Raw genomic sequence first — 22590 nt, 5'->3', positions numbered from 1 at the left:
CAGAGTCGGTAGTTTTATTGGGAAATTCAATTTGCAGAAGCAAATAAAAACAAGGTGTCAGATGCAGATTAACACACCGAGTGAGGCGCGCAAACAGGTAGTAGCTGTTTGCTCTGTCCACCGTCCGGGGACGGTGCTAGCTGGACCAACCAATTAGATGCAGTCTGAGTGGGTAGATTGCTAAAAGACAGTCTGCTTGACAAGGACATTACGGTGATAGTGTGAAGTGTCAACAGCATTGCGCAAACGATGGATGGATTACTGAGTTGATCAATTGTTTGCAACCCGCAAATCGTTAATTATGGAGTGCGTTTCGTTTGCAGTTGAGATGCCGCTGCTGAAAGCTGCATTGCAGCGTTTCGCTCAGCTCATGCTCAAACTGATGCCGGGAAGTGATCCCAAACACATCCCGCTCCTGGAACTGAACTGGAATTCCACGTTCCACACCAGGAGCTTATCTAGATCCAGGTTTTGGATGATGCTTTGTATCAGTTCCTGAACCGCTATTTGCGTTGGGGAGTTGATCTGGAATCTAGCTGGAACTAACTGCAAACCTGTCACCAACCTAGAGGAGGTCGTAAGTCTATTTTACGTCCAGGAACAAATCCTCATGAATTTACAACCCAGGAACAACTTCTGAAAGCAACTTTCGATACTAGAACTAGACTCTGTAATCATTAAAAAACTGAAGAATTGACTGGATAGCGGAGTCTGATGGAGCGCATGTGCATGGTTGAAGTTAGCCTTGAAATGTTGTATTTAGCAAACCATCACCATGTTATGGTCCTACTGTTTAACTCTCTTACTGCTTATGCTACTCTAACAAATCCTGAAGTCTGGTATATGATGTAATATTATAAAAATCAGGTTTCGGAACATAAAATTACCTGGCTGGATCAAACGCAACAGTAACAAGAGCTAGTAAATTAATGTAAACCCAAAGTAGATCACGGTAGTGAACCATAAAATAAGGTGTCACACAGAAGCCTATACCTTCTGCGCTAAGTAAATCAATCCTAGGACTTAATTCATGTTGGTCTTGTCTACTGTCTAGCCTGTTTGTGCAAGACAGGCACACAGGCCGTCCCACTGATAGGCCTTAAGCTTCTATGTAAATTAAGATTGAGGGCATTTTCTGTAGCAAATACAGGAACCCCTTATCGCACTGGGTACATCACGAACACCTGCACTGTAAACACATTTGGCGAGTCTCCAACCGGCTATTGGTAGGACTCGTAAACCGTTCTGAGCAATAAAAAACAACTTTAAGGCTTTAACCAAGAGCTTCTATGCAAAATAATAATGCCAGCACTTTCCCAACCCACACTCGCGGGCGGCTTTAGAGCCTCGGCACGGCGCCCATCGATCTCTACAAGCCTATCGGGCGCGCGCGAACGTTTACACTAATTGCTGTGCCGCTTTTATCGCGCTCTGGCGATAAGCGCTTCTAATGGTGGCGCCCGGGATATGCATTCCATATCACGTCCGAAATCGCGTAAGCCGCTTAAGCACATAAACAAGCCATCCGAAAGGGTGTACTAGAGATAGATGGCGGAAACGAGTGTGCAGAATGCCGTCCCACGCACACAGGGGGAAAAAAAATACATAAACTAGCGCCAGCAAGCAGGAAGTGAATGGGTGGTACACTCTCCAAGCTCAAGGTGGTTTTTGTTTTTTTTCGCTTCTCACCACTTATTTTCCCCTCCGGCAGCAATAATGGCAAAAGTGATCGGAAAGGACACGAAACCGAGCGACAGCGGAACCGGGAAAGGCAGCACCGGCAGCGGAAACCCCAGCCAACCGTACCAGCCACCGCCGCCCCGGTACCGAGGCACCCCACCCGAGGACGGCGCGGTCCGGTTCCATCTAAGCGTGCAAAAGGTGTTCAAGCGCAGCCGCAGCCCCGCCAGCCCGCTGGCCAAGGCGTCGAAATGGTCGGACGTACCGTACATCGTCAGCGCCCACGATCTGGACTGTCGCTGTCCCAAGCTGAAGGTGCATAGGTAGGGTGACGTCATACTTCCCAGTTTGGCCGCCTGATATAGCTGACTGAAAAACTGACTGCTCTTCCATCTTCCAGGTCCTATCTCATCCTGGGCAACGAGTCCGAGGGACCGGCGGGAACGCTGGGCGTCGGACCGCGCACCATACTGATCGAGTGGCGCGATGAGTGGCACCGGCGGCTGCGAAAGTTCCAGCGGCAAGCCGACCGGACCTGCCACTGAGCTCTGTACACCTGTACACCCTGCCGCATACGTATCAAAACTGCTCCTGAAGTAGTGGCGCATTGTAACTTACTTATAAGGCGAAACATTTTGTTCTTTTGTGGACGAGCAGAAGCAGACACCCTTCCTACGGACGCTGTTTAGAGTAGGTTTGGCTCCGATTTTTCCACGCCGGTTTTGGACATTCTGGCAAACACCTTCCAGCGAATGTTAGTGTATACAGCTTAATAGTTTGCTCACTGTAGTACAGGCCTTCTCTGCTCAGATTCGGCATCAGCTCGGAGATCTGCATAAGCGGGAATGCGCTCTACTACTATTACTTAATCCCTTAATCAAGTAGTCTTTTGCCGTGGGATGCAAGCAGCCAGGTACTTATAAACTTGTGCATTTTCCTACAAGGAGTAGCATTACGCAGGTGTGAAGGACGCCAGGTCCCAAGCAAACAGTCTTGATAAGGCGCTACCAAACAAGCTCATCCATCTACCATTGCATACTGATCTAGATGTCTTCTCAATAGCCGTAGGAATCATCCATGTTAGACAGTTTCTTGTAAAGATTTCATTCTGCCTCACAGCATCGTTACAAGCATCGATCGTCGACTTGTACAGAAGCATCATGGTGTTATCGTTCGAACTAACTACTTTAATAACTGGGCGTATCCATATTGGAGCGTCCTTGTTGCTAAAATCCAATCGCTGTAATATTTGGCTTGAATATTTGGAAGTTCCGGCTTCCAATGCCGGACTGGCCATGACTAATGTTCCCGAGCATAGTAACAAGTTAACAAACTCTATCGACTGGCATTATAATGGCACGCACCAGCATGCACCTTGACTGGCAAAGGCCGTCCTGGAGTTGTTGTCATCTGCGTCAACTTCATCGACAAGCACGAGGATCGTATTTTATTTGATAAAGCGCCCGTTAAGATAAGCACACACAAGCAAGCGAAAGTTGAGCAAACCAAAACTAAGAAATAATGAAAGAGTTACTGGAATTTAAACTTGTAGCATTAAGCATTCCATTTACAGTCACTACCCCCCCCTGGCTACGTTTCGATCGAGTAAGGTCGTATCGGGGAGGGAGTGGAGAGGGAGCCCTCTATATATATATATATTTAAGGACCATATATCAAGTTGGCTAGATCTATTATCAAACCGTCAGGGTCCGCGCGGCAAACGTCACCCCATTTTGCGACCGTTTTGTACAATTGCGACACGTTTGTTTTTTAAATATGTAAAGCGTTCCTGCGCGAAGTGAAGGGATACCGAGAGCAACGTCTAGGTTAATGTCAAGGCTTAAATAATACGATACGATGTTTTTCATACTTTTCTTTTTCTTTTTCGCTTGCATCACGATGTATACATTCAGCAACTTAACGTTTTACAACATTAAAACCAAAAGCAAAACAAAAACATCCCGCTGCGCAAAGCGACGGAAGAAATCATGGCGTTCTGAGAATTTTATCATGCCTTCCTTTTCTCTCCAACGGCAAATTTGTCGAGCAGCTCGTCGAGCTGCCCGTCCCTGGCTCCGCCTCATACCCCTCGCCTGAGCGCGCTGCCGAAGGTTTGGATGTGTTGGTGCGTCAGACGGCCAATCGCTGTCAGCCGTCGTCCGTGCTTTTTCCCTCCATAGCGCTATCTCTTTCTCGCGTGTGGACACCCAAGTGACATTTTCGAGCAGATTGTTAGCGTTTTTCGAGTTGCTGGAAGCTTAAAGAGCAGGCTTAAAATTGGCTTAAAGAGCAAGCGATATTGCAGAGTTTAAGCCTATTATAACAGTTGAAACGTCAGTGTGAAGCGTTTTTTCTGGTGCCATTTTGAGAAATGTTATCACGTTGTGCACAAGCTACCGGCCCAAAACAAAACATGCGTACTGTTCAATCCATATTAAACAACAAGTTTATTATAAAACACTCTTTCACGTTGTTTTGTTATTTTCCCTGCGTTTCTCAGCTATTCTGATGCTCCTGGATAGATCGTTTATTTCTTTTTACTCAGTGTTTTGGCTGTTGAACACCGAGGACGAAACTGCAAGCTTCTTGTTTGTCCGGCTTCTACCGAAGTTCTGACATAAACTTCAACGCTTCAACACATCGTTGTTCACTCACACACCCATGTTTTCAAGCGTTCATATGAGGCAATGGGTTTAATCGATCTGTTCGCAAGGAGTTTAAGCTAAAAATGTAGAACAGTTGTCACCTGGGCAATGCTCATGAGTTGTTGTGGCGCTTAAAAAACCGTTTATACACATTGCGGCGATGAAGTTGCATTTTTACAAATCAAACCAAAAAAGCGCAATGAGTTTAATCGATGCAATGTAAAAATGAGTACGGAATCGCTAGCGCACGATGGAGGGTTTGCTGTGCAACGCGCAGAACCCTAATTCGCTCTAACACGTTTCTAACACTAAGCTTTTGCTTTCGTCTGTTGTGGATTACATAGAAATGCTAAGCATCCGGCGCATGTGTGTATGCAAAACTGTCGCCAAATGTAATTTCTTCCGGAATGTTATGATCCATCGGTCAAAGAAAGGAAGGCGGAAAGACGAATTGAGGCCCCTGAGGAGAGGGTACTGACACACAGCTGTTGGAAGATTGAACAGTATACTTAAATTGCCTGCGGATGGGGGGGAGGAGGGGGGGTGGCCATGGGAACCCTATGATCAGTGGTCACAGTCCCTAAAATTGTAGTCGCCATGGGGGGAGGGGAGGTGCAAATGGTACTCCAGCCACGGAGCCCTAACGACCATCTTTCCGGGGGCCCTTGTCGCTAATAATCTGTCCACTTGTAGACTAGAAATCTTCGGCGACCGCCTAGTCCGCCTACCGTTAGGTCCACCGCTGGTTCATGACGGTGTTTTTTTTTATCGTGGAGGTGCATCCTTCCCCCTGCCTGCTGCATATGCACCGGGCAGGAGACAGTGTGGCAGTATGCAAGTTGCACACTAGATAGGAACGGGCCCGCGGCACCGCCATCAATTCGCAAGTTGCCCGCGGCACTGCCATCATTCCGCGCATCTGCATGCCCGTCGTGGGTTCTAACCGCGTATGAACCGTCCGCCGTAGCAAGGGGTTAGTCACCGGCTCCGGCTACGTGGTACTCATGTCCTGAAAAGGCCGGCATGATCGCGTTGGTTATTACGCCAATAATAATAATAATAATAATACTAATAAAAAGAACATAGCATAGCAGTGCACACCTGGGTTAGAGTTAATCTTGACTTTGTTGCTGCCGGGCTACCGCTGTGACGCGACAAATGCACGGAATGCACTCGACCAAAACATGAACCTACCGATCCGAACTCATTCCAAGGCATTGCCGGCAATCGGCGTCATGATAACTACTCCAATCCAACAAGCCACCTGATTCTGGACGGACAGGTGCAGCACCATACGCGCACCGTAATAAACAAATCCAGAATCATCTTTTGTATGGATTCAATTCAAAATGTTGTTTCCACTTGCGTCCGCTAGCTGAATTAGAAAAAAATGTGCAATATATCACACGCACGTTTGCTTAGATCGTGTGTCTTTTTAATACCCCCAATAGCACAGCCGATCGCAAAGATGCCAATGCCAATGGTTGTGTTGACTCTCAGGTAGCGAGATCGAAAATGCGTGGACGTTGTAGCCGTAGCGGATGAAAATGTACGCATCAGAATCAAATAGTTTTGGGGTTTCAAAACGCACGCACACACACAAACACACAAACACGCGCGCGCAAACTCACACACAAACACGCGCGCGCAAACTCGCACACACACACACACACACACACACACACACACACACACACACACACACACACACACAAACACACACACACACACAAACATGCGCGCGCAAAGTCACACACACACACGCACGCACACATGCATGAACGCGCGCACGCCAGCACGCACGCACGCACACACGCACGTACGCGCGCCCGCGAGCATGAAAGCGCGCACGCCAGCGCGCACCCACGAAAGCGCGCTCGCGAGCACGCACCCCCGAATTCGCGCAAGCACGCACCCCCGAAGTCGCGCAAGCACGCACTCCCCCTCCCCCCACTAGACCACCCCCCCCCCCCCCTTCCACGCATGATCGATTACGGCTACCTTATCGGTAGAACGGTTGGTTCAGCTTTCTTGTAGCATCCTCATCCTTAGCGCCGGGCGGGGTGGGGGATCGTGACATGATAGAGTGAACGGCCACTTTCCCCGCGCTGTGTGTGTGCGTGTGTGTGACGAGACCCAAAAACTCGAAACAGATTTCGGCAAATTAAAAAAAAATATAACCACTATACACTGTGCTACATGATGCATAGAAGGTCGTTGAAGCATCAAACATGTTCAAATTAAAAAATATTAGATTAGTGTTAGACGTTCTCCTACGCTTGTTTTAAATAGGCTTCTTTACCCACAACTGGCAGGGGCATCGAATGGTCTCATCAGCAGCGGCACGAAATAAAATAAACCATCAATACACCGATAACACTCTGAATCCCAATCCAACTTCTCCCACAGCGTCTCAAGGTCACACACAAATTAATAAATGCTAACACCCACCAATAACAATACACAACCGCAATGCACATATGAGTATCAACGCATACACCACAACAGCCAATCAGCTGGCGGCGGAAGGCACGGGCTGAAGCGCAAGTAAGGCAAGGCAGGGTGAGGGAGGGAGAAGAAGCGGACGAAAAAATGGGCGCCAATTTTTTTAAATTTTTTTGACCGTTTTTTTTTTTGCTCCGCCGCCATAAATAGTTCGTCCATTTCGCCAGAAGATGGCGCTAAACTTGCTCGACCCAGCGCGGGAATCGCTGAAGTCCAGCGCGGGAAACGGGCCAAAATCTGCGCTGGCCAGCGCAGATTTTGGTGCATTTTCTGCGCTGGAAACTGCTCGAATTTGCGCAGCGGGATACATCATACACCCACACACATACACACAATTGTATCGCGTTGGACGAACATCCAATCAGTGAAATGCGACGTGTGAATCTTTTATTGAATGGTGAAGCATTGAGAAAAGCCAAATCAACGTGATCGGACAGCTTCAACGGAAGTTGAATTTGAAAAAGGTTTGTAAATGGCCTGCTGGGAACTGCTCGAATGAGCGGGTTTGTGGTTCACATGCCATACCGTGGCGTCATCTGTTGCATTTCAAGCGTACTGTGGCTCAGACATCGATTATTGCGTTTATGCTATATACACCCCGTAAGTATGTATGACAAAAAGGTCCTTGGAGAATATTAATGCCATATAAAGTGTGTCTAATAATTTCACGACAAGTTTCAAGGTGGTAAATAAAAATAAAACATTTGCTTAAAAATCTTGTTCACTAGAGAATTGTGCTGCTTATAACTGAACTTGTAGATATGTGAGAATATTGCATAACGTGCTCAATTTCTTGGAGTGCCCAAATATAAATATGACTACATCTGGTCAACTGCCATTACATCAAAGGAACGCCGAAGCTTTACAACATAGTCTTTAGCTAAGCCTAAATTTGCTTAGTTTGCTGTAGCCATAATTGCTAAATTTAGGTCAATATATCACAGCATATTTATAATAAACAACATTACAGGAGTAAAACATTAAATCTCTGTATATATTAACCAATTTTCTATAAATTACTTTGCACCAGTCCACGAAGGAATGCATCTATTAGATTTTTTAGAAAACAAATAAGTCATTCCTGTTTTTCGTCTTTATTTAAATTGAATAAAATTAACAATTAAGCCTGTCTCAAAAATCGTTGTATCCATCAATTTTATAAATCAATCACATACAATAAATGTCTGCACTTGTCTGTCGGGAATCAGAACTTGTCCCCAAAATGGTAACATTCTTTAAATCCGACAAATTTCAACTTTCCATAAACAGAACAACCAGCTAACGGCAATTTCAAATTTCCTTATCCGTTCCTGCAGCTGTATTTTTTTGTTCCTAAAATTCAGTTAGCTGCTCCCGAAACTGATATATATATATAATTTACAGATTCATTCCATCTCGACGCGCTCATAAAAAAGAAACACTAACGATTGATATTTAATTGAAGATTTCCACCCGCAAACAATGCGAGCAGTCTACTCGAGCTGCTCGAAAATCTAACAAAACAGCAGCGATGGAAGTTAGCGCCATCTGTTGGGTTTTCTGCTAAGCCGCTCCCGTCCATCGGCTGTCAAACCTTCGTTCTGCAACACACAAACACACACACACACATGCAGCACGCACAGTTGTGTCAAAGTGCGCAAAACGGAAAGAGGCAAACAGGCCGAGACGGATTTTCGCTCCCCCCAAACAGTTCCCAAACGCAGCCAGTGCTGGTGGGCCAGTGTAAATTTAAACCGCCGCGAGCGAACCCACAAAGTGCAGAGATTGTTTGTGTGCGAGTGTGTCGGCCTGCAGTACACAGCTCCCTTTCCCATTCCGTGCAGAAGCGTGCGTGCGTGCGTGCACTGAGCGTTGTGACAAAAACAAAACAAAACAAACCAAAGCACACGCACACCGACACACACACACATTCGCTCCAGCCCTGTTTTTCTCTGTAGCTTCACTCGCACTGTACGCGCGCGTGTGTGTGAGTGTGTTGGTGCTTATTTTTATCAATCGATTTGCAGAGGAGATTCGCTGACCCCTGCCGTGGTGTGCTTCCCGGGTTTGTACATACACACTCCCCGTGCGTTAGGTTTTTTGCACACACATACGCGTCCTTGGCCAAAACGAAAAAGGGCAGGAAACCTCAGTGGTGGTGGTGCTGGTGTGCATCGGTGTGTGTGTGGATACGAAGAGCTCGGCCCGTGTGATATGGTCTTGCGGATGCTGGAATGCACAGCAGCACGCACATAAATCTCCCAGGAGAAACATAGGCGAACAATCAGCAACCATCAGAAACACACACACACACACATACGCGGGAGCATTCCTCGTCCAGCAATCAGATGAGCTAAGCTCAGCAGCAGTTGCAGAAAGAAAGCAAGCAAGCAACAGCAACAAAAAGTAAGGAAAAGGGTGGACGAACTGTGCCGTTGGAATTTTGGGACCAGCGGCAGCCAGCAATCACCAATCAACCACATCGGGGCTCGGGAAGGTCGGGAAGGTCCATCGAACTTTTTGCCCCAGCTCCAGCACTCTCCCATCCTACCCCCGTTCCCCCATACAACCCCCATCACAACCAGCACCAAGAAAAAAGAGGAGCAAACATGGTAGACAGCATGTCGCAGGATGCTGGTAAGCATTAGAAACGGAGTGTTCCCTTCCGCGCGCGTTAGCCAAGCAAACTTATGCCTTCCTTTCTTTTTTCTCTCTTTTTCTTTTCCCATCTTACTCCCCCCCCCCCCCCCCCTCCAAAACTGACCGCAACCCGTTCAGAGTCGTTCGAGATGCTGAAAGCGCTGTACGACTTTACCGCCGTCTACCCGAAGACGATCAGCTTCGACGAGGGCGAATACTTCATCCTGCATCAGACGAGCGCTCGGCAGCGGAACTGGTGGCAGGTGGTCAGCATGAAGGGCAACATCGGGTTCGTCCCGTCCAACTACGTGATGAAGCTGAAGGTAAACGCTGCAGATTGCCGTTTGATGGGAAAGATATGGCGCGCGCGCGCCCTTCCAGGAAGTAGAGGGTCACTTACACACACACACACACACACACACACACACACACACACACACACACATACAGACACAAAACACACTGCACTGAAGAAATGGTAGGGGTGGTAGGGTATGGCCACCATTACGGTCACGACCTCAGCATCCCGGGGACTCCGCGGTGCGAAATTGCATCCCGCGGCACGGTCGGGAGCATGTTTGCGAAAAGCCCTATTGAGATTAGCATAGCCGGGGAGGACGGGAGGAGTGTTCTGCTAATAAACACTCCCGCACGCTGGCACACAGCATCAAACCACAAGCAGGCCTGCACACCATCGTCCTCGCCGTGCGCGTGCAGCACCGTGAAGGCGTGAAGAGAAAATCAATACACACAGCACATGCATTTCTCATAAGGCCCTTCCGTGTTTTCTTTTCCCCTGTGCTAAGGGAAGCAATTGCCTGCTGTCGAAACGCGCGACCGTTTTGTCCCACTCCCAACCCCACTCCGGGGCGCTGTGTGTGTGTGTTGAGCTTTTTGTGCCTTGCATTTGCTTATCCTGGTTTCCGCCGCACCGGGGGCAAGGCGCTTTCGTTTTCGCCGCTGCGTGTTGCGTTTGTTGTTCGTATGCGGTAATTTTAAATGCGATGAAGGAGGGGTGGGTGGGTGGGGGGGGTTAGTGGGAGGGGAAGCACATATTTGCACGAGTTCACCGTGTCCTGTTCATCCTGCTGAATAGGCGGCTTGATTATCTGCTGCTCGCAGCGGTCCGCTTATTCCGCACCCACCCACCATTTGAGGGGCTCTTCAGAAAGTAGTTTAACGTGTGACAGTGTGGATTTCTGTTTTTTTTTTCAATGTTGTTTTTTACACTTTTATTGGCATTTGGAGTATTGTGTAGTGTCACCGTTTGGCTGTACGGGTTAACGTGCTTAGGCAAACAGAAAGGATAACTCATGAATATTATACAGGAAATGTTAAGAAGGAAGCAATGAGCGGGTTTTTGAAGGTATTTTTTTACATTTACATTTTACATTTGCCGAATACATTTTGATCTCTCTTAGGGGGTTTAGGTACGAGATTTTTATGTTTTTGACATTTTTGCATTGATACTTTATTGTGATGAACGAACGCTTTATAATTTTAAACCAATACAGTCCTGGAGCAAATTATTTAACTTTTAACGGCCTGACATGCCGAACACGACGTGCGAGTGCTTGAGTCCAACGCGATACCTCTGACTGCCAAGCTGAGCTTAATGCCGGTGCAAGCATAATCATGACTTTTTTGCCGGGTTACGTACACAACTGTCATGATCAGGGGTGAGACTCAAACAGTTGATGGACCAATCACATACTTGGTGACACTTTTTGTCGGACCCAATTCATGTGTCAATCACTTGGTCATGACATTTTCTGTCGGTGATAATCATTCTTGGGATATAGTTGGCGTATGGTCCCAAGCAACAAAATGAGCAATCTTTCTCGCTCTGTCTGCTTTGGGTAGTTGGGTATAATGACAACGCATTGCAGCGAGAAAGCATGCACATTATGTTTCATGGAACCACGCACAAGCACCGTATATCTCCCATAACCATCGCGATGATTACGGACAGAAAATGTCGCGTCCGTGTGACTGACCAAGAGTTGGTTGTACAAAATGTCACCAAACATGTGATGGTCCCACCAACTGTTTCACACCTCTGATCATCACAGTAGAGCTCGTGATGCTGACATGATTCGGTTTCAGTTGGAAATTATCATGACTATGTCAGGGACATTTTGTAGAACTTATCACAGTAAAAAAAAAAAGTCATGACGAAGTAACTGGTTGTGTATATGGTGTGTCAAATGACTCGGTGACATTCTAGCAATCAGCTGTTTGAGCATCACCTCTGATTATCACAATTGAGTGCGTGACGCTGACATTTTGTTTCAGTCAGATTTTTTTATGACATTGACAGTGACATTTTGCAGCCTCCCGTATAACGAGTAAGTCACAGGAACAGATTAAACTCGTTATACAGGGTTTCACTGTATGTTAAACAGTTTTGGCATATTAGAGCACCTTGTTTCAACAAATAAGCCAAGAAAGTGTGCCAAACTTTATCAAGATAAGGTGACAACTTGAGTGCATGGTACTCGTTTGACACTTAATATTCCTTTTCGAATTGAATCGGCCGGTTATATTAGCACAAATGCTGCTGTTTACCATTCAGAGCAAACGGTTCACTCTTCTTAAAATGATTCTTTTTCATTCCGCCTTTTTTTTTTGCTCCAACAGGTCAATCCACTCTTTCTAAACGGCTTTCTCGAATCCAGCATAGAATCGTTGCGGCTGTCGACGGAGAAGGAAATAAACGGCATCATCGGGCGGGAGGAACTGATCAGCCGGCTAGTGGAGAAGAAGCGCATGCTGGAAAAAATGCTGAAGGTAGGCGAAACCCAGCAGAACACACACATACAGCCACACATAATTAGCGCTTCTTTTTTGTGTGTGAAAGCGCGAGCGTGTGTGTGTGTGTGTGTGACCTATTTGGCCAGCTTCCCAGTCGGGCGCACAAGAAACACAAAAATAAATTGGACGGGCCACATTTCCCGTGCCCTACATAGAACCGTTTGTAGCATCTTCGCACTGGCTAACCTGAATTTTGTTGATTTTTGTTTCATTTCCGCTTCCGCAAACTGTGCGCAGTACGAGCTGACGGATAGTGAATCGGAACCGCCCTCGCCGATCAAGATGAGCAACGGGCACCTGAAGCAGCAGCAGCACGACGGCTCGAGCGGTAATGGGAGCGATTACTTCGCGCCCCAGCACACGTTCGATTAATTTCTTTTATTTCGATTTCTGTTGGCACAGAACGCACGGCACCGCTGAAGAACGGTCCCCAGCGACACTCGCCGCCTGCACCGTCTGAGCAGCAGCAGCAGCAGCCGGTGATGATGCAGACGGCGAAGAAATCGAAATCGAGCCCGGCCGTCGGTGGCCAGGTGCCGCCCCAGTTCATCCAGGAAAGTCCCAGCACGGGCGTGCTGGCGACGAAGCACAGCGGCGGCCCGGCACAGACCGAGGAGCAGCAGCAGCAGCAGGCACCGGCGGTCGTCGCCGTAGCCGCTGCCGCAGCCAGCCAGGAACCGAGCAGCACCCTGTCCGAGCTGTCGTCCGTGTCGTCCGAGCAGACGGAGCCGACGAGCAACAACACCGCCACGACCGGCACGCTCACGACGACGAGCGACGAGATAACGGCCATCTCGCGCATCGACGATCGGGGCGGGGCGGGCGAGGAACCGTCGCTCGGTGCCGGTGCCCCGACCGAGGCCGAAAACCAGACCGATCACGAGCTGAACGAGCTGGAGACGACCAACAACGACGACGTGACGGTGAGCGAGACCGAACCGCAACCGGTTTCGGTGCGGGAGCCGCCGCACGATGCACCGCCGCAGGAGGAGGACGAACCGGTCGGGCCGGCCGAGGGAGCGGCTGGCGGGGGCGACGGCGGTGGCAGTGTGACGGCCGGCGGGGACGATGGTACGCTCGCGAGCGACACGGAGCGCGAGGCCGGCTCGGGCGCCGAGTGTGGCGAGAGCAGCGTGGCGACCGGCGACGAACCGGCGGAGCCGGCGGAAGATCTGGCCAAGCAGCCGCCGGCCAGGGTGGAAGCGGCCGAGGTGTACCAGATAGTGGACGCGATACGCAAGGCCACCCGGCTCAGCCACGAGCTGTCCTGCGTCGCGCTGCGCGTGGTGCTGGCCGAGCTGGAGGTGCTGCTGCCGCCGGCCGTCGTCCGCCATCTCGAGCCGGTCGCCGTCCATCTGGCCGCCCCGTTCGACGTGCCGGACGGGCTGCTGAGCAAGACGCACGATGCGCACCGGCTGCGGCTGATCTTTGCCGAGCTGTCCGACTGCAAGAACGACTCGGAGCAGCGCACATGGATGCTGCACGAGGACGAGGCCGACATCCGGCAGTACCTGGCCGAGCTGATCCGCATCCTCACCGACGCCGATCCGAAGATCTGCCGCAGCGAGATGGCGTGCGACCAGTACCAGAGCATCATCAACCTGGTGCTGTACTACCAGATGGAGACGCGCTGGTCGATCCGGAAGCTGCTGCTGGCCGCGTTCCGCGCGATGTGCCATCTCGACTACACCACCGTCGACATACTGCTCGGCTCGGTGCTGCCGCTCGAGCTCGTGCAGGACATGGTGTCGAACCCGCGCAACATCGAGAAGCTGCAGGAGCTGGCGAACATGCTCATCATCATCTTCTCGATCGGGCGCCGGATGCCGATCAATCAGCAAGGTAGGGTTTTGTTTTTGGTATTTTGGGCGTGTGGAGGCAATTTCTTCTAGCCAAACCACCGATCAGCCAAACAACTTTAGCACAACAGCAATCAAACATTTCTCAATCAAACTCTCTTATCATCAAGCATCGTGATTGTAACTGCTCAAACCGAAACCGATGGTTTTATTAATTTGCCTCCGTTTCGCTCCAGATCATCTGCGGGCAGATTTCATCATCTTTCTGCTGAACATTATCGAGACGCCGCCGGAGAGCGACGTCCAGGAGGTGCTGCCCGACATCATGATCAACCTGATCCTGTCGTTCAACCTGCAGTTTGACAACTTTGCCGAGAACGTGGTGCTGGAAGCGATGGAGCAGTTCAAGACGGCCAAAACCTTTACCGAGAAGATACTGCTGCTGATCAACCGGGAGGGTAAGTTGTCTACCTTTTTTTATCAAAACCTGGATACACAGGCCGGGAGTGTTGTTTAAAGCTGCAGATGGTTTTTGAAATAACTGATGATTTGAATAATTTATTACTCAACTCATTTTGCTCCAATATCTTCCTTCATTTTGCATTGCTTGTCGTTGGTTTATTCTTCTTTTATCATTTTGTTTTATTGAGTCATCCATTTTTTCTCTTTTTGGTCCACTTTTATACGTTCTCAACACATAAACAGTTGCTTTTAACGTTTCATGTACTGTTTTCATGTAATGTAATGTAATATTTCGATTTAAAATTGCTTTTTTTTATTCAAATTATAGCAATATGATTGACTTTAAATGTGTTTGTGTATGTGTATATACTACAGCCGTCTTTATTTGCTAATTTGATTTGATTTTGTTTGGTTTCGATGTAAATATGTCACCTCTTCTTCAAGCTCTGTCTTCATGTTCTGTTATTTCAAAGTTTACACAGTTTTAAAAAAAATATTTAAAAATGTAATTTGTTAAATGATTTTATTAAAAAAATCTTTCTTGAGGTTCCTTTCGTTGGGAGCAGTTTGTAATGGTTTAAATTGAAATGGGAAGTCTATTATATTTTTAGTTTCGAAAAGCATAATTCTGAAAAATAAATTGTTATTCCCATGGCTAGTTTTACAGTTGAAATCAAATTTTATTAATTATTTAAAATTTTTTTTATTTTTTATTATTTTTTAATAATTTTATTAATTAATCAATTTAAAAAAAAACAGATCAAAGTAGACATTTTGTTGCTATTTTTTTCACGGAACTAAAATAAATATTTTTCTTTGTGTTTTTTTTATCGAAAAAATGGTGTCAACTTTGAAACAGTAGAGGAATTGGGGGTAGTTTCGACACCTTAAAGTTTACCCTTGATTGCAATACTGATTGCCAATTTAAACTTACTAGCAGACATCGGAAAAGCTTTTTTGATTCATTATGTTCCATTTCACTTGCGAGAAACTACGGTTCCTGGATTGATTTTGATAACATTTTGATAAAAATAAAAAAGTGTGTTTTTTGTTGCATCACGACTGCAGTGCGAGTAAGATCGACACCATCTCGACGCATTGATTTTAACTGTTAAAACAACAAACTCTGATGGCCGGTAGTTTTTCATTGAAGCTCAACAAAGTATTTCGTATCAATTTTATGAAAAATGAACTCAAAACATTATTGAAATATGCGAATGAAATGAAGTAACAAGCAAGAACAAAAATTTCATTACAAATAGCATCGGACAAGACTGCCATATAGTAGAAGCTGCGGTGATAGCATCTGATTTACGGAATGATTGGTTAAGATTCCTTTAAAAAATATGTAATAAAAAAAAAGAAAGCAAAAGCTTTCTATTGGCTTACGCAACGCTGCGTAATAATTAATTAATAGAAAAAGGCATTAATTCTTATCCCACCGCAACATGTTTTGCAGAGGACCCGGTGCACACGCTGAAGCACACGCCGATGAACATCAACCCGGTGCTGAAGATGCTGGTCGATCTGTTCAGCCGCCCGGAGACGGCGTCCATCTTCTACACCAACGACAACAAGGTGCTGATCGACATACTCGTGCGCCAGCTGTCCGATCTGTCCGCCGGCGAGCCGGTAAGTAGCGGCGCGCATGCTGCAGGTTGATGACGGTTCCTTTGCTAACGCCCTGCCCCTTCTCCTCCTCACCCTTTGCCCAGATTCGCAAATGGTACCTGGAGCTGTGCCGGAAGATCCTGCGCAACACCAACTATCCCGAGCACCAGCACCGCAAGCAGGACCTGATGAAGATCTTCACCCGCATCTTCTGCGAGGAGACGGAGTGCAGCGCCAGCGACCAGCAGATTGTGCGCGAAATAGCGAACGAGTTTCCGCAAATCTTCAAAGCGTGAAGTGGTTTGGCTGCTGCTGCAGCGTGCAGCGAGTTTGTTTTCGGGCGCGGGCGAACGGTTTGCGCTGTCCTGCGCCGGCTCGAACGATATATTTATTATTGTTAAGCGTTAAGCACACATGATAACACGATGCGTACAAACGGAACCCTTTTGATCTGAGATAGAAAGATTTGACGCCACACATGATGGAGAAAGATGGCAAAATATTGAACGTTAGTGGTTTTTGTTTGGTGATGTAATAGCTATGAATTTACGGCCGATCGTCCCTTCTCCCTGTTATGCTAGTCAATCCTGGCTTCTTTCACCTTCCCGCCACCCTATTGCCCCTCTCCTCCCATCACACATTCCCCATCCAGCTCTATCGGGACATGTTTACTAATTACGGGCCTGCTAAGCGGAACAGGCAAGCAGCAAACAATAGTCTGTTAAACAAAAAATCGTTCGTTAAATACCTTCCCTGTTAAATGCTTACATCAAAGAGTTCTTTTTTAAGGCTACATTTTTAACCAAACAAGAGAGAAAGAGAGAGAGAGAGAGAGAGAGAGAGGTCGAGCATTTAGTGTTGGCTCGTGCCCAAACTACTGAAAAGCAAAAAAGAGAGAGAGAGAGAAAAAAAAAGCGTTCGAACGTCGTTTGGAGTATGAAATACCCGCAAAACTATTTATTATTACGATGTAACCAAACTCTTAGCTAAGCAAAATGAGTCTGAAACCGTTTTACGGAACGAGGCAGCACAGCGCAGCACACACGACGGTAGCACATTTTGTTAAACCATGAACGCCGTGGTAGGGAACGGTGGCTGAAAGAGCAATCTAACCAATCCAAACCAATATATTCAACCATCCAGCCAACCCCAGTGCGTGTGCTGTGTGGTAGTGATTTGCTTTAACATAAAAAGTGCACTAGAAGCTGCTATTTGTCGGCGGGGACACGCGGTTGTTTGATTGTTTGATAGATCAGAGTTTAGGCCTGTTTTTCCCATTGCCATTGACGCGATCTCTGTTTTCTCGCAATCGTACGCGAAGCGAAATGTGACTCAAACAACAACAAGGAAACTCATAGACACACACACACACTGGCACAGAGTAGTTGTAGTACGAGTTATAAATATCGCTACAGAAGGATTATTATAAAATATGCTCCATCCTTCTCACAACCCTTGTCGCGCCCAAACAGTGCAATTTCTTCCCCACTTTTTGCGATATTGTTAACCGACACGATATAGAGGTGTGTGTGTGTGTGTGTATGGGTGCGTGTTAATTAGAACCCCGTAAAGGGCGACCGTACAGCCGCTTACGTAGAATGCATTTAAACGCATCCTTCCCACGCCACACACAGTTAGGGTAGAGGTACAGAGGCAAGACAAAAGGAGAAAGAGAAGAACACGCACAGGCATTTTATAACAAACAAATTCTATCAAATTGCCTGTTAAAAAGTGAAAATGATGTAAGCCATGTATGTGTGTGTGTGTTACATTTCCCCCCCCAATCGAAGCAATGAACTCTATTGCGCAAAACTCGCTTACTGTTGCGGGGAGCTTTAAAAGAAAGCGGTTGAGATTGGCATCGCCAGATTGTTATAAGCTTTATATTTCCCAAATTGGCCCTTGGAGTGTGTTGGCGGTTGCATTTTTTTTTTTCTTAAACTTTGCCTCGGAACAACGGACAGATCCAAAGATTACGTTATAAGCCATCATTATAGAGCGAATAAGCGTTAATTAATTATGTGATACAGCATTACTTTTACCTTTTGTGTAACGGCCCGTTTCGACCTAGTCTTAGCTATCAAAGCAACCTCATTTACACACACACACACACACTCGCTCTCTCTCTCTCTTTTATTATACGCATTCGGTAGACTTAAGCATGTAACGCTTACACAGGCTAGGCGCAGGATAGAACATAATGAAATGAATTTGTCAAACCCCAAAATGTGCCAATTAACCAACACCGAACCGTTCATCATACCAGGACGAGTAACCCCCCCTTCGTGAAGCTACGAACCTGCTACGAGCAGCTCCACAGCTCATATGAAGTGTAATAAGTCCACGCATTACTTGCAATGTAGCAAGTACAGTAGACGGCTTAGTGTGTAGGATTTTTTTTTTTTAAACGAATAATTTATAACGCTTTTAAACATTATCGATCGTTCGCGTTGTTCCGATGCAGAGGCATTTAAAAACGTAAAAGTGTAAAGTTGGAAATAGAGATAAAGAGAAGGAGAAAGAGAGAGAGAAAGAGAGAGGGAGAGAGAGAGAGAGAGAGAGAGAGAGAGAGAGAGAGAGAGAGAGAGGAAAAGAACGAACGCAAGTTAATATTCTAAAACACTGGCAAACGAAGCTGGAATACCGCAGAGAAAGAGAGAGAAACGAAACACACATAAATAAGTTAATTAGTTAAGTAAAATTACCTTAGCGCTGACTGTTCGTTTTTTTAAATACACACACACACACAACCCTTCCAAAGTATGTAAAGGATGCCAAATGAAATGAACAGCAGCAAACAAAGCGAAAAAAGACGCCGTTCTGAAAGTGAAAAACACATACACACACACACACCCAACAAACAAACTAAACCATACTCTAAACAGTAGTGTGTGCAGTGTTGTGTTAAAGAAAAGAAAAAAAACAACAACAAAAAAGTATAGTACCCCCCCCCCCCCCCCCTCTCCCCGCAATAACACGCAAAGTCAGACAGAGAAGAAAAACAAAACCAAATAATTAAACAAATAAACAAACAACTTTGCGAAACGTGAATCCTACCAAACACTCGAAACACTTTTAAATGAAAGTTAAAGAAATGTTACTCTAAAAAAAAAACAACAATTCTGATTCTGTGTCGTTTGTGCCTTTTTTGTGTTGTTGGTTTTCGTTTTGCTTAAAATAACCGAAATTTCGAACATAGAAAAAGAGAAAAGGCCGAAGGGAAGGTTGTTTTTCTTTTGTATTAATGTTTTCTCTTTGTTTTGTAAGTTTTTGTGCTTTTATTTAAACCTCATTAAATTCATCCAACGCATGTATTGGGGTAAATTGGGTGTGGGTCATTCCCCCCCTCCTTCCTCCACTTCTGTTTTTTTCCCTTGGGGGAGAGCGCTTCCAGCGTTTGCAGCGTTTGCACGGCTTCCTGATTTTGGTTGTGTTTGTTGGTTTGCTTTCGTTCTTTAACTTGCTTACTGTCTATCATTTCATTTCATGAAACAATGAAACACAAATTAAACGTACTAGTCATGTGAATTAGGAGTTTTAACACACGCACGCACACCCCACACACACACACACACTGACACGCATATACACGCATTAAAAACGTTTTTGCGATGTTTCATCTATATTGCTAGAATAAAAACTTGCACAACTCGAAAAACGATCAATTCTGTCCTCTGCGGCGTGTGTTGCTTGTTTGTGGTGTGATGCGGGGGTTTTGTGGGTGTGTGTGTGTGTGTGTGTGTGAACAAGAGAAAGAGAGACACAGTAAATGTAATTTTCGTTTTTTTGTTTGTTTAAATCGATTAATGTGTGTAATGTGCTCTGTGCGCGCTTGTAAGCAAACCTGTCACTGAGCTTAATTTGTTTGAATAATTTTCCTTTTTTGCTTCGCTGCTAATGCTGCACACGTGCTCGCTACCTAATTAGTCTGGAAATTAAACACGCACACACACGCGCACAGCAGCGGAAAGAAACGTAGAGAGTACTTGTTTCCCCCCCCCCCCCCCCCCCCTCCTGGGAAGCGTGTAAAACTTCCCGAGCCCCCTTTTTATCGCGCGGTTTTACACAATTGCATTACTAAAACTAAATTAGTTTCACCTTACACACCACACCTATACAGACACAACTGTGCCTCAGCTTTCTATTGCCGCCGCCGCCGCCGCCGCCTGCGCGCCTATTTGTTTCTCCTCATTGTGTTTCATTTTGAATGAACTGAGCGCGCGTGCAGGCGAGAAAAGTAAGAAGCTTTCCTTTGTTTTTTTTAAAAAAAATATTTTCCCGTAAAAGAAAACATTCCTCGCTCGCTCACTGGATGGGCTTGTTTTCCTTCTTCTTCTTTTACATGCTATTAAATTACGCAACACACACACACACATACACAGCTGTATTCCCTGTCATTATAGGGGTTTCCAAGAGTTCTCATAGCGGTGGGACGCTTAATGAACTCTTTCTAACGTGAAATGCACTTAATGTAATGGGAATTGGACTCTATAGCACCCTTGTTGGACAAATCCAATAGGAATTTCCAAGGAGCCTGTCCAAAGGGAGTGCCATAGAGTCCAATTACCATATGAAGTTCACTTCCAACAGGAAAGAGTCAAGGAAGTGTCCCACAGCTATGAGAACCCCTGGAAAACCCTGAATCTCCCGAAATGTTTTTTTTTTTTTTCGCGAAGCACCTTTCTCTATTTCTCTATCTCTTTATCTCTCTATAGGGTATTTTAGGTCGTTTCATGTTTTTACACAAACATAATTGAGTTGTTTCGTTTGCCGAGGGGGAAGGGTTTTTCAGGGGGCGTGAGACGTGTGCAATGTATGGGTGTGTGTGTGTGTGTGTTTGCTTGTGTTCGTAATACTGAATGCACGTGATGAAGAATTGTATTTTTTTTTCATTTCAAAACCGAACGAACTGGTGCTTCCGAGTTGTGTCGTAGCTTAGTGCACATTGACAGACATTTTCTTTCTCACAGTACCAAGCACACAGACACACGCGCACATACACTCATCACGTTGGCCATCCATTTCTCGCTACAGTTCTTATTTTTGGGTTTGTGTATATTCTCAAACAATAATCTCGAACAAAACGAACGAAACAAACAAACAAAAACTTTAACTCTACAGTTTAAATAAATAGTTCATGATACGCCTGCCTGCCTGTCAGTCAAACCGCAAACTGCACTGTAGCACACACTCAAAAAGATAAAGCTTGATGACGTCATGGGGACACGCTTGAAAACTGGCAAAGAACTAGCTAGCAACAGCCGAAAACAAAAAAAAAAAAGAACGAAAAGAAACAGTCTAACCTTGGCCAACTGCACATTGCAAATGTTTGAAGTGTACTGTAAATTCAGCAATAAAAAACAGGCTTTTAAAAACGAACAAAAGTCGAAAACACAAGCTTATAAGAAAGCAGAAGAGCCGATAAAAACAAAACGAAACACTAAAAACAAACCCTGAACACTACACACGGCTACTACTGTCTCTCGCAAACACACACACACACGCATACACAATACAGGGGTTTCCAGGCGGTCTTATAGCTGTCGGATACTTCCTTGATTCTTTCTTATTGGAAGTGAACTTCATATGTTTGAAATTGGACAGGCTGCTTGAACATTCCTATTGGACTTGTCTAACGAGGGTGCTATAGAGTCCAATTCTCATTATATTAAATTCATGTACATTAAATTCATTTTTTACGTTAGAAAGAGTAAAAAAAGTGTCCTACAGCTATGAGAACACCTAGAAAACCCTGTAAGTGTAATTGCGCGGCATCCCCCCTGTCATCCCTATCCACTCCTATCGCTTGCGAGTGATTTGTTTTGCATTTCTGTTTCTGTTTCCTGTATACTATTGCCCTATATATATATGCGTTTTTTTCTTTTGTTTTTTGTTCCTTCCTCCTGTCTCATCACAGCAACACACCTTTCCCCTTTTTCGTCTGCACGACTCTTGGACACTATTTTTGCTTCAGCTTGCTTTTTTTTCTTCGTCGTCTGCTAGGCTTCCTTTTGCGCGCTGCTATCTCCTATCTCTCCGCCATTCTCCGCCTTAACGTATAATGCATTAATAAGTTTACAAATGTACACAAAAAATATATATATATATATGTTAATATATGTATAAGAAGCTTGACTTGCGCGCCGGTGTAACGTAAAACAAAAACGCCGCATCTCGTGCACCGAAAGCACCAGAAAATCGTTGGCAGGAGAGGATGATGATGCACTGTTGTAGGGGGTGGGCGGCGTACAAAATGATGATCGCAGCATTTGTGTGCTTTTCAAAGGGGTTTGCCGGTCGCACGAAGAAACCCCCGTTCAAACAATTCGAACCGAAATCTTTCCCCGCTGTTGTTCCGTTCAAATACACGCCCACACAGTGCCGTGCGCCGTTTGGATGGTAATTTATATCTAAAAATAAAAACCAAATCATTGCGGTGAGAACACATTTGAGGA

The 22590-nt window shown here is 45.9% G+C and overlaps 3 protein-coding genes across 4 annotated transcripts in view; 2 read left to right on the top strand and 1 right to left on the bottom strand.

Annotated features, from left to right (window-relative positions):
• Positions 1-6191, top strand: part of LOC1272041 (netrin-A) — a 63261-nt gene extending 57070 nt beyond the window's left edge. The window contains exons 6-7 of one of the 2 annotated variants that reach the window (XM_061657461.1): positions 1712-2003; positions 2081-6191. In XM_061657461.1, coding sequence (XP_061513445.1) covers positions 1712-2003; positions 2081-2225 — 437 coding nt within the window. In that variant the 3' untranslated portion in view covers positions 2226-6191. The remainder of the gene's footprint in view (positions 1-1711; positions 2004-2080) is intronic. The other variant, XM_061657465.1, reaches the window with a different exon arrangement.
• A 2279-nt stretch (positions 6192-8470) lies between these two features.
• Positions 8471-20393, top strand: LOC1272042 (NCK-interacting protein with SH3 domain). Its single transcript, XM_061651650.1, has 9 exons — positions 8471-8542; positions 8837-9446; positions 9588-9772; positions 12090-12239; positions 12501-12591; positions 12666-14105; positions 14299-14520; positions 15984-16156; positions 16240-20393. The coding sequence occupies exons 2-9, from the start codon at positions 9419-9421 to the stop codon at positions 16429-16431; spliced, it is 2481 nt and encodes an 826-aa protein (XP_061507634.1). The 5' UTR covers positions 8471-8542; positions 8837-9418; the 3' UTR covers positions 16432-20393.
• LOC1272045 (F-actin-monooxygenase Mical) overlaps positions 20138-22590 on the bottom strand; it is a 68473-nt gene continuing 66020 nt past the window's right edge. The window contains exon 18 of the mRNA XM_061641682.1: positions 20138-22545. Coding sequence (XP_061497666.1) covers positions 22540-22545 — 6 coding nt within the window. The 3' untranslated portion in view covers positions 20138-22539. The remainder of the gene's footprint in view (positions 22546-22590) is intronic.

Source organism: Anopheles gambiae, chromosome X, assembly GCF_943734735.2.
Source record: "Anopheles gambiae chromosome X, idAnoGambNW_F1_1, whole genome shotgun sequence".
In the NCBI taxonomy this organism is placed as follows: Eukaryota; Metazoa; Arthropoda; class Insecta; order Diptera; family Culicidae; genus Anopheles; species Anopheles gambiae.
The sequence above is the reverse complement of the archived record's forward strand: the minus strand, read 5'-3'. Positions and strand labels throughout refer to the sequence as shown.